The sequence below is a fragment of the Pungitius pungitius genome, chromosome 5, assembly GCF_949316345.1.
Source record: "Pungitius pungitius chromosome 5, fPunPun2.1, whole genome shotgun sequence".
NCBI lineage: Eukaryota > Metazoa > Chordata > Actinopteri > Perciformes > Gasterosteidae > Pungitius > Pungitius pungitius.
Window position 1 is genome coordinate 21,176,333 of NC_084904.1, and position 14,158 is coordinate 21,190,490.

The following is a 14,158-nucleotide window of genomic DNA, read 5'->3' on the forward strand; positions in this document are numbered from 1 at the left end:
TAAATAGAAGAATACATAAAGAAGAATAAAAGGGTGTAAAATGTACAGTGTAAACAATGAGAAAGGAACAGACAAATCTCCTCTGAATTCTTCTTCTTTTTTCATACCGGTGCTAAAATGATATATTTAAAAACACACCTAAATGGAGCCTGAACTGAATATATTTTTCAAAACGACAATTGATGACATTAAAGAACTTTTTTTTGCTTCAATCTACAACAATATATGAACTGTTAACAGTTTACAGTATACTTACAGTGTCTCTGTAAGAGCCGGAAGTCTATGTATTGTTTAATTGGATTCATATTATATATATCTAGGTACGATTTTGTTGTGTGAAATTAAGACAAATGGAAAAGTATGACGATCTCAGGTCAATTAACGTAAACAAATGAAGTCACTGTGTCTGCAGCTCAATTAAAGCTTAATGATGAACAACCTTGAAAGAACGACGCTGCACCGGGTCATTGTCAGCCTGGTGTTCTGATCCCTGAAGTTCAGCTCCAACGCCGATGGCCCCCTGTCCAGTGTGTTGGACGTCTTAAACTTTAAATCCCCATCTATTATTATTTAGTCAGAAACTGTTCTTAATTGTAATTTTCATAATGATGTCGGTTAGTTTGATTCAGTCAGAGTGTGTATTGTTAAATAATCCAATGTTCCTCTACATCGGAGTCTTTTATTGATTGACATTATTTATTTGCAATATTTGTTACTGTTTACAATGAGGATGTAATAGTTTTAAACACTTTGTTGTTAAACACACAATTTGACGTGGTGATTTTTTCTTATGTTTAATCAACTTAACAAATATTATGTTTGAAAGATTTTTATATAGTAAAGAAATGTTGCAAAATCAATTAATTTCAATTATTTAACAATGACAATTCTCCCTCACTCACAGCTGTATTCAAATCTGAGTATAAATCAAACATCACCACCTGTTGGTGACTAAATGAAATGCCAGCTACTTATAAAGGTGAGAAAGTGAAACTTAAAGCTCATTTGCTTCCTCGTTGCTGAACGGAGCCAGGGACGCATCACAGGGTGAGATATCTCTACTAAACACAAGAACCATCCAGATCTGTTATTCAGAGGGACTCAGATTTGATCATTAAAGGAAATGGCTGAAAAAATCACTCTTTTTGAAAGTTACCTGAGCTGCCATGTTTGTTCAGAGACCTTCAGAGATCCCGTGTCTCTGAGCTGCAACCACAGCTTCTGTTCAAGCTGCCTGCAGCGATTCTGGGAACAAGCTGGAAACAAGAACTGTCCCATTTGTAAAAGAAAATCCTCTAAAGATAATGTTTGGGTGAATTTTCAACTGAAGGAACTGGCTGACTCGTTTTCTGAGAGACAGAAAACTGGATCAACTGAGACAGAAAGAGCAGAGAAGAAGGAGGAGGTGGTGTGTTGTGAACATGGAGAAGAGACTAAACTGTTCTGTGAGGACGAGCAGAAAGCTGTGTGTCCTGTCTGTGAGTTCTCTCTCCACCAGAGTCACAAGGTGGTTCCTCTAGAACAAGCAGTCAGGAACCTGAAGGACCAGCTAAGATCTGACTTGGAGTCTCTGCAGGACAAGAAGAACAAACACCAACAAGTGAAGGAAACATACAATGAAGTGATTCAACTCTCCAAGAAGCAGCTGGTGTCCACAGAGAGGAAGATCAGAGCAGAGTTCAACACGCTCCACCAGTTCCTGAGAGAGGAAGAGGAGTCCAGACTGGCAGCTCTGAGGAAGGAAGAGAAGCAGAAGGGGAAGACCATCGGCAGAGAGATGAAGATGATTGAGGAGCAGATCTCCTCTCTGTCAGACAGCATCTCTGCTGTTGAAGAAGACCTGCAGAAACACAAGGTGTCGTTCCTCAGCAGTTATAAAGCCACTCAGACCAGAGCCAGAGTCCAGAGCTCACTGACAGATCCACAGCTGCTCTCAGGAGCTCTGATAGATGTGGCCAAACATCTGGGCAACCTGTCCTTCAGAGTCTGGGAGAAGATGAAGGACCAGATCAGTCCTGTCATTCTGGACCCAAACACTGCATCCTACAGTCTCTATCTGTCTGATGATCTGACCAGTGTGAGACATGGAGACACAAAGCAGCAGCTTCCTGATAATCCAGAGAGATTCACTACGTATGCAGAAGTTCTGGGTTCTGAGGGCTTCAGCTCAGGGAAACACAGCTGGGAGGTGGAGGTGGGAGACCATCCTGACTGGTTTGTAGGTTTGGTTAAAGAGTCGGTTGAAAAAAAGGGAAAGAGATTTGTTTCACCAAGAGATGGATTCTGGTGTTTACTTCATCGCAGTGGAACATACACTGATGGAGCTGGTCAGATTCTCAGAGTGGAGAAGAGTTTTCAGAGGATCAGAGTCCAGCTTGACTATGACATGGGGGAGGTGTCCTTCTACGACCCTGAAGACATGACTCACATCTACACTCACAGAGACACTTTCACTGAGAAGCTCTTCCCATATTTTCATATTGGAAAGTCTGGAGATGCTAAAACTGCTGATATCAAAATCTGTCAAACAGATGTTTCTCTGTGATGTTCAGTGAAGGTGGTGAGGTCAAAGTGACTCATCAGCACGTTTATTATAGTTTTTCTTGTTGTATTCTGTAAATATTTTCAAATTAAAGAATGAGAAACTAAAGTATAAATAAGCAGAACTATGTGTGAGGGATAATGTTCTAAATAGTGTTTTTGGTGTAAATTTACAGTACAGACGAGTAGATTTACTGTGATTATTTTATTTAGAAATGTATAACTATTTTTATCTGTTTGTATAGGCTTTAGTTTTAAATCACATCACCACATAAAGCCAAAAACAACTTCTTCATTGTGTTTTATAATAAACTGTTCAGTTTAATGAATAAATGTTTCGGTTCCTTCAGGTGTTGTATTTGCAGATTCAAGTTTTTATTGATGATGATGCAGTCATGTTTTTTTATATCATTCTGATGTTAAACATATACAATTAATGTAGACTGATGATTTCATTCTTTTTAGTCCAACAAGGTGGAGACAAAGTTCACATTTGGTGTTGGTTGATGAGATGTAGAAGTACGTACAAGAGGTGAGGGACACTGTGCACCATCACTGCTGAGCTGCACCTACACATTATTGTCTATTCCTGATGAAGCAAAGATTATCAGTCCGTTACAAGAAGGACTTTGTTCCACTTTCAGAGAACATGTGTCCTGACATCTGGACAAACACAATAAAAATAACTCGAACCAAACTGTGAAAATACTCCACTAAAAGTATAAGTCTTTAAAACCTTACTGAAGGTTTCATCTGTAAAATGTACTTCAAGAAAGATCCTCATTGTGCAGTAAAATGTTTCCTGTCTGTTATACATAAATATTTCTGCTTCATTAATGTGCAGCATTTTACTGTTATAGATTATAACAGTATAATGCTATAGTTTACTGTTCATATTGTCATATATTTGTAGTGCTGCTGTCTTGTGAGAAACACGTAACTCTAGAAAGACAATTTTTTTGAAGTTTGACCATGGAAGATTGTTAAAGTTAAAGGAATTTAAAATGTTATTGGGAAATGTAATTGTTTCTAAAAGTTAAAGGTCTTTAGTAAATAGTTATTTCAATCGCAGAAGTACTTTTCTTTATGAAAACCTAACACAGGAAGTTCAAGAGAGAAAACGAAATATCGTGGATAAAAAGAGGAAAACAAAGGTGATGGTGATCAAATATTGGAGTCTTTTGACCCAAGAGACAGAGAGTTGTCTGGAATAAATGCTCTGACTGTGAGTGCACCAAAAGATGTCTCTAGAGTAAAGGTTCATGTCAAAGAAACGGCTTTGTCTTTGTGCCAAGAAACAAACTAAAGACTCTCAGTGTCGACTGTGTTCATAAGTGAACTCTGACCGAGACTCAACATGTGGACACAGGGAAATAAAACAGGTTTCTGCACCTCAGCGGCCAAAAGTCATTTTCCTGATGAACAGGTTCGGTGAGGTGAGATAAAAACATCGGAATGAAAGTATTGACGACTGTTTGCTTCACCAGGTTAAAATGTTAATTACTAGAAAAGAAAATATGGGGGAATGAGAAAGAATAATAAACATTGGAAAATATTAGAACATCTAAATGAAATTAGAAAGTGTGGATGGATGAAGCTTTAAATAGAAAAGAAATAAATAAAGAATAAAATGGTGTAAAATGATGCCTATAGTTTAAACAATGAGGAGCATGCACAGCATGGACCCTGATCTCGATGTCCTCCAAGTCATGTGATCCACCAGCTGATCCAGCAGGACAACAGGTCCAAAATGATGACGGACCAACACACTGGTACAATCATGACACGCTCAGGGTTCATACACAACGGATATACATGACTTTTCTGTAACCAAACTATTTGTAAAACATCGATACTTGAAAAAGTGACACAACACAAAGCACAAAACGACGATTGACGACATTTTTTCACTTTAAACTATAACAATATATGAACTTATAACAGTTTTCAGTATACTTGTGTCTCTGTAATAGCTGGAAGTGTATATATATATATTGTTTAATTGTAATTATTCAAAGGATCTCAGCATCATTAAATGAATTCAAAACCAGAAGAAGAGGCGTATTGTGAGCGGCTGTACGCTCTCGTTTAACTTCCGCTTAGTTCATGTCCAACACAGTCTGTTAATGTACAAATGTCAGCTGTCTATTACGGAATCTTACAGACACAAACCACACTGATGGCATGAAGAAGAGTTAAAAGCCCCGTTATTATTGGACATGGCTACAATCCGGTCACCATGCTGCCGACAAGCCCAAGTTGTATTGGGCGCTCGCTCCTTTTGCTTGACGCAAGCTCCTGATATTGAATCTAGGATCGATTGATCTTCCTTGAGGTCCCGGATGTTGTGGTTGAATTTTTTGCGGTTGATTTTTTTGCAGTTGAATATTTTAACGTTGATTTATTTTCAGTTCAATTTTTTGCAGTATTTCAACGTCGAAAAACATTCAGATACATAAATTCGATGCATAGATATTCAGTCCTACAAATTCGAAATCAAAATCCGATGACACAGATTTACTTCCTTACTTTGTTGCGTAAAATAAAGACACAAGTATGAAACGATCTCCTTGTCATTCACGTAAAGAAATTAAGTCACTGTGTCTGCAGCTCAATTAAAGCTTAATCACGAACGAAAGACGCCTCCTCGTTTACACCTTTTGGGGGACGGACCGGTCGACGGGAAGGGGGCGGAGGGGGTAGTCGTTACGTCGTGCGTTCACTGTTGGGAGCGTGCACATCATGCTGAAGGCTAAAGGCTTTCTCATGTCAAAGTGCGCCAACAAGCTGCTGCCACTGTTGGATGATTTTCTTGTTGGCTTTAGTATGTTCTCAGGGATCTTTAGAAAGTAGTAGTGATACTGGATCTGTTGAAATAAAGTAAATGCATGTAACGTCTGTGGTTGTTGCAATTATGATACGCTTTATAAGTTATCGTTTAGTGTTTCTTAAGGACAATATGCACATATACAGTCTACATTTTACAGATATTTATATTATTTAGGGGTTAATCACTGGATATATACTCATGGAAAAAGAGACCGGATAGAGTAGTACGTGGTGGCTTATTTGAAAACCTCAATTTTATTAAATGACCACCCACCGACTGCTCGCAGATCCTCAGAGTGTAGAAAACCTAAATGGAAAGCAAGACAAATGGGAGCCAAAACAAAGAGCCCCCACAACCCCTGATGTTCGGCAATATGCCTGCTCAAATACTTTAATATATATTGCAATGTACGTTAATATAACAAGATAATAATTGTCCGGTCGTTGTTATCGCAACATCGTAATCTAAAATATTTGACAGATGAAATGGAGATAATATTTATCTATATTAAACCTTAATACTGTTGACATTGTCTACAGGCGGACAGTCGGGCAGCTTGTTCATCGGGGGTCCTGCCGTTTGTAGGCGCTGTTCCAAGCAAGCTGCAAAACACAAATCGATTGTTAAATTTGTGTTTGTTTACATTTTCCTGGCGATTAAATGGCCTCGACTTTGCTATCGCCTATGGTGGATTATTACAACGACGAGGAAGAACTTGACAGCGTGGATGACGACGACGACCGAAGTTTCAGGGGAAGAGACTCGGAGGAAGGTAACGTTAGAAGAATTGCTCCCTGACAAGTAGGGCTCTGTCTGCTTGTGGAAGAGAAACGGAAGCGCGCGGTTATTTACGTTAACCTGTTTGCTTTTTTATTTCGCGTTTTGAAGTATTCTAAAGACTTCACGCTATTTATAACGGTTTGCGTTTGCATTTCTAAAATTAAATTCGGTCCGCCTGCCCCCGAACACCAGACGGCTAGCCGTAGTCACACGCAGTTAGCTTGCATGCTACATAACAAGTTAGCTTGCATGCTACATAACAAGTTAGCTAACGTTAACGCACTACGGACCATCAAGCCCCTGCCCCTTCGAGAACGCTTCCAGGAGCGGGCGGTGCGGACTAACGTTAGCTAACGCTGCTAAAACGGATCCAGCGTCACACCGACGCTGATAGAAAAGTGAGCCAACGGCAACGACGCGAACAAACTTTAATTTATTTAAAAGCTAACTAAAGTTAACCAGCGTTTAAATACTGACGTTACTTGTGAGTATTAAACCCTTGCTTTAACCGCGTGATTGGGCCGTAAATTATTGTACATTAAATCCGTACCGTTTCGCCGTTAGCTTCGGGAGTGCCGCAGCACACCTGGGCGAAAGCGGTTTTGCTCAACGGGTCACACGGCGTCAAATTAGCCGAGTAGCTACGTAACGTTAGCATCGAGCATTGACAGGTCGGCGAAACCCTGCGCGCCGTGACCGCCGCACTGCCCTTTTCACACCATTCAATGAGACGGGACGGATAGCGGCGAGAGAGAGAGGGGGAGGAAAGACGAGAGGCGATGACAGCACCACAAGGTTAGCTAGTTCGCTGACATTTACTTACGAGCGACCAGCTGGACTTATTTTTACCTCCTGCGGGAATGTCGACGGCGCCGTCGTGGCCAGCTCCGCGAGAATCCTGTTACCGTTTAACCGCGAGCCCGAGCTAACCCGAGCTAGCACGTTCATGCTAGCCGAAAAAGAAAGCTGCCGTGTCAGCTTAACGCGACCGGGCCCTGCCCGGCTCGGTTTTTTTTTTTTTTTTGCTGAAAGTAACACTGACCCGGGTTAACCGGCGCGTATTAACGTGGCCTTTCCCGAGTTTGCCACATCACATTAGCATAACCGTGCTAGCTTCGCACGGGGAGAGGAGCCGCCGCCGCCGCCGGGTCGGACGGACGGTGAGAAGTTAGCCGGGCACCGTTTTCGGACTAGTCCCCACCATGCGGCAAATGCGTGATACTCAAAACGAGCAGCTAACGACGTTACACGCACGCACCGCGATCGCATTGAAAGGATTCGCTTGGTCAAGCTAAACTTTTATTTCCGGCTGTCGAATCGAGAATAAATAATGCACGATCATCCAAGGACGGGCTCGTATTTCTCTCCCCCCTCCTCCCGCCCCGGTGTCCTGTTCTAACTCACCGGTGGGCATTACCCGAGCGAGGGTGTTCACCATTACCTCACAGGTGCCGCGCACGTCCCCCGACTGGCACGGACCTCCTCTGCGGACTCGACTTTAAAACGAAAGCTGCATCGCAACGTGGTGGTGGTCGGGGGGGGGGGCACGCGGAGAGGAGCACGTGCGTCGTGTTATTTAGTAAACAGAACGTCGGCTCTTATATTTTTTTTAATTTTGAAATGTAAATTGTTCTCCTGTCGCCACCTTTTCCAGACACGGAAGATGCCAGTGAGACGGACCTTGCCAAGCACGACGAGGACGACTATGTTGAAATCAAAGAGCAGTGAGTGCTTTGTCCATCGCGGATCAGCTGTTTGAACTTTAATGGAAAAAGTGTTTGACGGTGAGCGTTTTTAAAGGTTTTGTGTTTTCAGCTCCGGTGTGTTTTTATTGCAGAATGTACCAAGACAAACTGGCCTCTCTGAAAAGACAGTTGCTGCAATTACAAGAAGGTAATCCACTTGATTTTGTTTTTCTTGTGTGTCGGGAGCTTCTCTTCACCTCGGATGGGATCTTGGTGATCATTGATTGGTGTTCCTTTTCATTGGAGGTTCTTCTTTACCGGGACAGTGCCAGATCCAAACTGATTACAAATGGTGGTTTAGGCCGCACATAGTTTCATGTCACATTGCAACTGCTGACAAACTGTTGTTGGATCTTCAAGTCAGTCCGTCTACTTGTTTGAACTGTTTCTTAACAGTTCTTTGACGGTGTAGATTTAGGGTGCTAAAATCTGCAGGGGAGTTGTATTTGTATTGTCTATGCAAAATAAACAACTCATATTGGGGTTTAATAACTTCTGAAGTCGTATTATTACAATGCCAAACAAATAAAAGCAAAAGTCACTTGTTTGATTTAGTGTATTTCACTCTCGCTCTTGGCAGGTACGCTGCAGGAGTATCAGAAGAGGATGAAGAAGCTCGACCAGCAGTACAAAGAGAGACTCCGAAATGCCGGCGAGTATTCAGAGACGAGCTTCGCTTCCACTGCATTCAGAACATTTCTACCGTTTGGGAAAACTTTTAACTTCTTTCCTCGTTGCCAGTGGAGAACATTGGTAACACTCCACGCTGCAAATAAACAGCTGGGAGATGTGAAATAGAAAAAAAAGAGACATTTCTCAATTCCAAGAGCTTATGGATATACAAATATTTGTGTTGTGTTTTTTTGTATTCTTAGCTTGTCTTCTTTTCACGTTTTTTTTCAAATTTATAATTGATCAAAATGACAGTGGGGCCATCTACTTTAACTAAATATTTGAATTATCAGTTATTCGGTGGGAGCGGTGGAGACTAAACACAACACTGAGGATTAATGAGTAAAGTCCGACCTCGTCGTTTAGTAAACTTACAAATCAACTTTTTGTTTAAAAGCACTCTCACTGTTTTATTCCTTGTAAATTATGGTTCCCATATTCTTCTTGGCTCATCGGCTTCTTAGTTTGTGCCAGAATTGAATGCACCCGGTCCGTATTATGTGTTTGTAAAATATATGTATTTTATTCCCTTTACAGATCTGTTTCTCCAACTTGAGGTGAGCATAATTCATAAGGACGATTCTTTCTTGCTCACTGATAGTTACTAGTTTATAAAGAATCTTCTTTTTCTGTTGTTGCTAAAACTAAACCTCTCTCTTCCGTTGACTTCGTGTCCCGCTCTCATCCTCGTGCAGACGGAGCAGGTGGAGAGGAATTACATCAAGGAGAAGAAGGCAGCGGTCAAAGAGTTTGACGATAAAAAGGTTGAGCTGAAGGAAAACCTAATTGCAGAGTTGGAGGAGAAGAAGAAGATGATCGAGAACGAAAAATTAACAATGGAGCTGACAGGCGGTAAGAGGCCATTAATCAGGGAATCGCTCTGCAGAAGAGAAACAGGAGCGAGAACTGTTCTCTCAACACATTGGAATGTTTAATTGTCCGAATTAAAGCAGCGTAGTTTATTATTCAGATGCTGATGTCGGCTCTTTTGGACTCTGTTAGTGTGGGCTGTTTGTTTTTCATGAACCACAAAGGTTGTGCTTTTCTAGATTTGTGTGTTATTGTTGGATCACAGTTTGTCGTTATTTGCTCGCGCGTAGACTCGATGGAGGTGAAACCCATCATGACCCGGAAGCTGAGGAGGCGGCCCAACGATCCGGTCCCGATACCCGACAAGCGGAGAAAACCTGCACCAGATATCCTTCACATAGACCTCAAGGCTCTTTTTAAAAAAAAAATTAAAGTTTACAGTATTTCTTTTACGTGTAACATTTTCATTTAGTGAAAATACCTTTTTGAATCAAAGAAGATGTTTTGTCAGCTACATTGTGTTGAAAAATGTCGTCCTTAACCTTTCAAACCTCAGCTAAATTATTTGTTAACAGATGATCAGATAATGGAAGATTTAAGAACACTTAATAAGGTAAGTGTTGCTCGATAGTAAGCACTACCACGCTGATTAGTATTTTCCTCCAAATGTGTCTTGTAACATTTTTTGCACCTTCTCTCTTGCAGCTTAAATCACCAAAGCGGCCAGGTATGTCGATGCTCGTCTTTAGCAGCTAAAGCACAAGGAGTTTAGTACTGGAGGCATAAATTGTCGTTGAGTTGGACGAGACTCTTGTGTCTCGCTAAATATGAAGCTACAGCCAGCTATTGGTTAGCTTAGATTAGCTTAGCAAAAAGACTGGCAACTGCGAGATTGGCCTGGTCCAAAAGTCCCCTGCAACCAGCAGGGACTTCACGAAGTCTCCCAGCCAGTGGTTTGTCATTTTAATCCCCCCAAAACTCACAAAAGCACCTCTTTATATCTTCTGTTTCTCAGAGATGGCCTCATTGTTTGAGTTATTCAGAAAAATAAATACCGTTTTCGACTAAGACCAAAATGACAGATACGTTGACTAAGAGAGGGGACTCTACCTGGTGCCATTCTTTATGCTAAGCTAAGCTAAGCCGCTGCTCGTTGTAACTTGATATGTAGAGAAAGGAAAGCGGTGCCGATCCTCCTCGTCTCATCAAGATAGCAAATACGCCCGTTTGTCTCCAAACTACTCCATTAAACCGTTGGCCCCTGTGTTGGTTTTTTCTTTTCCTCCCTCTCAGTGTCTCCCTCGTCCCCAGAGCACGTCCCCTCGGCCCCCATGGAGAGCCCCTCCCAGCGCTACGAGGCCCGCATCGAGGAGGGGAAGCTCTACTACGACAAACGATGGTGAATTCCTGCTGCCTTTTACTCTGAAGTCTCCCCCCCCCCCCCCACATGCCTCCCTCCCTCCCTCACCACTAGAGGGACACGTTGCCACGCGGTGGACGTCTCTGGCGGTTCGCTCCGGTCCTTCAAAGTGACAACCCAACCCCCACAGAAAGGCTCATTTGTTCAGGAGCCCCGAGTGCTTGAAGACACAATAAAGGGAGAAACGCATATTCAGAGACGGTGGCTGCATTAGAATCAGCTGTGATGCAGAGACAAAGACGGACCTTGACCAGACGCAGCTCTCGTGACCTTTTTGTTTGAGAGCAGAGCTCTGCGTCAGACGTGTGTCAGAACGTAAGGTCGTGTGAGGAAGGGTAACGGTAATGGCGTTCTGTCTCATCAGCTGCTGACACACACAGACATTAGAGAGCTGCTCTGAAGTATTATTTCTTTTCTTCAAGGCCAAGTCTTATTTTATTCTTTGCTTCAGAATACCGGCGAAGCCTTTAGTGGGTCCTTAATGATCAGAAGCTTTGGTCTCTTCTCCCGGGTCGATCCTGTCCCCTCACTGTTTGGAGCCAATTAGATCAATTAAGGTCCAATTATCTTTTTGGTTTATGAACGTTGTCTTCCTGCTGACAGGTACCACAAGAGCCAGGCCATCTACCTGGAGTCAAAGGACAACACAAAGATCAGCTGTGTCATCAGCTCGGTGGGGACCAATGAGGTGAGTGCTGGTTCCCATGTGACTCTTGTCGGCCCTCTCTGCACCGTGCTCTTCGCTAGTTTGTGCTCATTTGGGTCCGTTTGGTTGGAAAAGTGGTTTCCGGTGGTAAACTTTTTTTTTTTTTTTTGGTTTCTAAATGTCTGCTTTTTGTCCTCCAGATCTGGGTGAGGAAGACGAGCGACAGTACGAAGATGAGGATCTACCTGGGACAGTTGCAGAGGGGGGCGTTTGTCATCCGTCGGCGGTCGGCTGCTTGAAAAAACCCCTCTACCCCCCCCATTCATCTGTGCATCCATCCATCCGTTGTCTCCATATTCCCCGGATCTCCTGTTTGGCCTGTTGTTCTTCATTCTGTTCACTACCCTCCATTACACACACTCACACACACACACACACACACAAACACACAAAGTGTAACTCAAGAGGTAACTAACTGCTTCCCAGCCTTATTTGTCACTGTGTGGCTCGCCTGAGACGGCAGTTGGTTGCCCCCCCCCCCCCCCCCTCTCCCTCCCTCCCAACTCGGTCCTCCTTGCATTTATCATTAGGTTAATGTTCTTCAACGGCATCACTTTGACCCACAGGAGCGGTCTTCAAGCTTTTTAAAGTATCCCACCAGTGACGTGTGACAAAGTGATCGGGGGGGGGAAAGAGAAGAGCTTTGGACGATCACCATGACGACCGTGAACGCTGTGACTGAAGGAGTCACAGTTTCCGTGAACCAGAAGTTGCGTCATTTCTTTTAAACAAAGCCCTTTTTTCCCCGTTGAGAAATAGCCGCTGATGGTTTGTCCTGAAAACCCTCTGTATAAAACCCTTGTTTTTTCTTTTTAAAAATAATGTGTTTCTTTTGATCCTCCTTGAACAAGTTTGACTGAATTTGCGTTTCGGAGGAATAAGTTGATTTGTACTGTCACATTTTATTAAAATGTTTTCTGCATTTAATATTTTCGTAAAAGAATGTTCCCTTTCATTGATTTTTAGAACTTTCTCGCTAAACGCAGATGAATGAAAAGCTGAAAATCAGCTGTGGCCCAAGAAAATGGCTCATTACAAGAGACGTCTTTCTCTCACACAGGCTCCTTGTTAATATTGATCATAATCAAATGAGCAAACACCAGTATACAAATGTATTTACAGTAAAAACACTGACATCCGAATGTAAAACTGTTTATAAATATCCACAGCGTGTGAAACACCTGCTGACCACGTGGTTGTGGGGGGGGGGGAGGGGGGGGTGCAAGACTCACTGTAGCTGGTGTACTTGATTCACTGAGGGCGTCAATAATACAACAACGAACAAAATAATATATATAAAAAATCCCCCCCCTCCGCCCTCTCATCAAAAATCTCCCACCGGCCCCAGCACCAAATTCGCCTCTTTCATCCTCTTTCCCTTAAATTTGTGTGTGTGTGTGTGTGTGTTTATCGCTCTGCAGCAGGACTTCACTGTAGTTCCCTCGTTGGACCCTTGGATGCGGAGCTGCAGTCTCTCTATAATTGATCACGTTTTATTTTTTTTAAACATTCACGTCGTCGAGCGGCTATTAATGAAATCAGGTCACGTTTCGGGTTATTTATACCCTCCTCACTGTTCTGTTTCGCTGCTCTTTTTTGGCACCCAAAAAAAAAAAAAAAGCTGCGTGACATGAAGCAGAAGAGTTCAATGGCTTCTGATGTGCGTTTGCCGTATTTCAAATGGAAACTTTGTTTGATGCAAATACTTTGATTTGCTGTGCTTCTTCTACAGGTCCCATCTAAATGACTCCCAAAATAATACCACAGCGTAGCCAATTACCACAGAGCCCATTGGTTCCTGTAGTTTGAAGCATGAAGCCCTCGATAAAACTACTGTTTTGGGAGTAATGAGTCGGCCCCATTAGAGGAAAAACAAACAAAAAAACAAGCTTATCCAAATTAAACGTGTTTGTTTTCTGTCTCTGAACTCAAAGAGAATGACCTGATGATGGCCTCCTCCAGTCACTGTCTATGTTCAGCGCTCCGAGCACCTGAAGCGTCTCTCGCAGCCTTCCACACGTTCCTACTTCCTGCGCCCCCCCCCCACACCGCCAAACAAAACATGTGACCTTCTCAGGTGCTTCCACATTCCCAGATTGAGATTCAAACACAAAACATCTGATCCACGCACAGAGATGATTTGCTGTTGTACATTAACATCAGATCCAGACCTCCTCGCTCCCCGAGGGTGAAAAACAAGCCACCTGTTCAGCCCCCCCCCCCCTTCCTCTCCTCTTTGTGCAACATGAGCCGTATTCCTGGGGGAGGGTTTTGCCCGAGGTCTGTCGTGTGGAGCTTTGATGAAGAACTAATTAGGAGCAGAGCGCCACGCGAGCTCAGAACGATCTGGAGGAACGATGAAGGTCGGGTTTCTGTACCAGACGAAACGAATCAGGACCCCGTGTGAAAACCCGTGTCATTCATCAACAGCCAATCAGCACACGGTGACCTCAGGGCTTTTGGGGGGGGGCAGGCCTCCTCTAAAGTTTGCTAATCTCCACACAAAACCCAGAAACCACGTTAAAAACATGATTATGTTGCTGCTGGCGGCAATTCTGCCCAATTAGCAACAAAGTATGTTTTTGCTGATCACACATATTTACTTTTACTTTGCTGCAGTTTTTGAACTAACTTGTAATTGACTGCGTTTATTT

General features: G+C 42.8%; 2 protein-coding genes across 6 annotated transcripts; both read left to right on the top strand.

Moving 5' to 3' along the window:
• Positions 1 to 1,010: 1,010 nt before the first annotated feature.
• Positions 1,011 to 3,524, top strand: LOC119225673 (zinc-binding protein A33-like). The gene has a single exon (XM_037483717.2). The coding sequence runs from the start codon at positions 1,124 to 1,126 to the stop codon at positions 2,543 to 2,545; it is 1,422 nt and encodes a 473-aa protein (XP_037339614.2). The 5' UTR covers positions 1,011 to 1,123; the 3' UTR covers positions 2,546 to 3,524.
• Positions 3,525 to 5,967: 2,443 nt separating this feature from the next.
• suds3 (SDS3 homolog, SIN3A corepressor complex component) lies at positions 5,968 to 12,431 on the top strand. Of its 5 annotated transcripts, none has more exons than XM_037483369.2 (12): positions 5,968 to 6,143; positions 7,806 to 7,875; positions 7,989 to 8,044; positions 8,477 to 8,548; positions 9,106 to 9,125; positions 9,264 to 9,420; positions 9,669 to 9,764; positions 9,930 to 9,991; positions 10,084 to 10,105; positions 10,672 to 10,777; positions 11,402 to 11,486; positions 11,645 to 12,431. In XM_037483369.2, exons 1-12 carry the CDS (start codon positions 6,032 to 6,034, stop codon positions 11,741 to 11,743), a joined length of 957 nt encoding a protein of 318 aa, XP_037339266.2. In that variant the 5' UTR covers positions 5,968 to 6,031; the 3' UTR covers positions 11,744 to 12,431. The 5 variants fall into 5 exon arrangements, with proteins under 5 accessions (XP_037339266.2, XP_037339269.2, XP_037339268.2 ...); XM_037483372.2 differs by lacking the exon at positions 5,968 to 6,143 and adding an exon at positions 6,206 to 6,549; XM_037483371.2 differs by lacking the exon at positions 5,968 to 6,143 and adding an exon at positions 6,494 to 6,635.
• Positions 12,432 to 14,158: the final 1,727 nt, after the last annotated feature.

Excerpts from the sequence above, each read along its gene's own strand:
- suds3 (XM_037483369.2), top strand. The coding sequence starts at position 6,032 with ATGGCCTCGACTTTGCTATCGCCTATGGTGGATTATTACAACGACGAG. Across the intron at positions 8,045-8,476 it reads GTTGCTGCAATTACAAGAAG|GTACGCTGCAGGAGTATCAG; the intron begins GTAATCCACTTG and ends CGCTCTTGGCAG. Across the intron at positions 9,421-9,668 it reads AACAATGGAGCTGACAGGCG|ACTCGATGGAGGTGAAACCC; the intron begins GTAAGAGGCCAT and ends GCTCGCGCGTAG.
- LOC119225673 (XM_037483717.2), top strand. The coding sequence starts at position 1,124 with ATGGCTGAAAAAATCACTCTTTTTGAAAGTTACCTGAGCTGCCATGTT.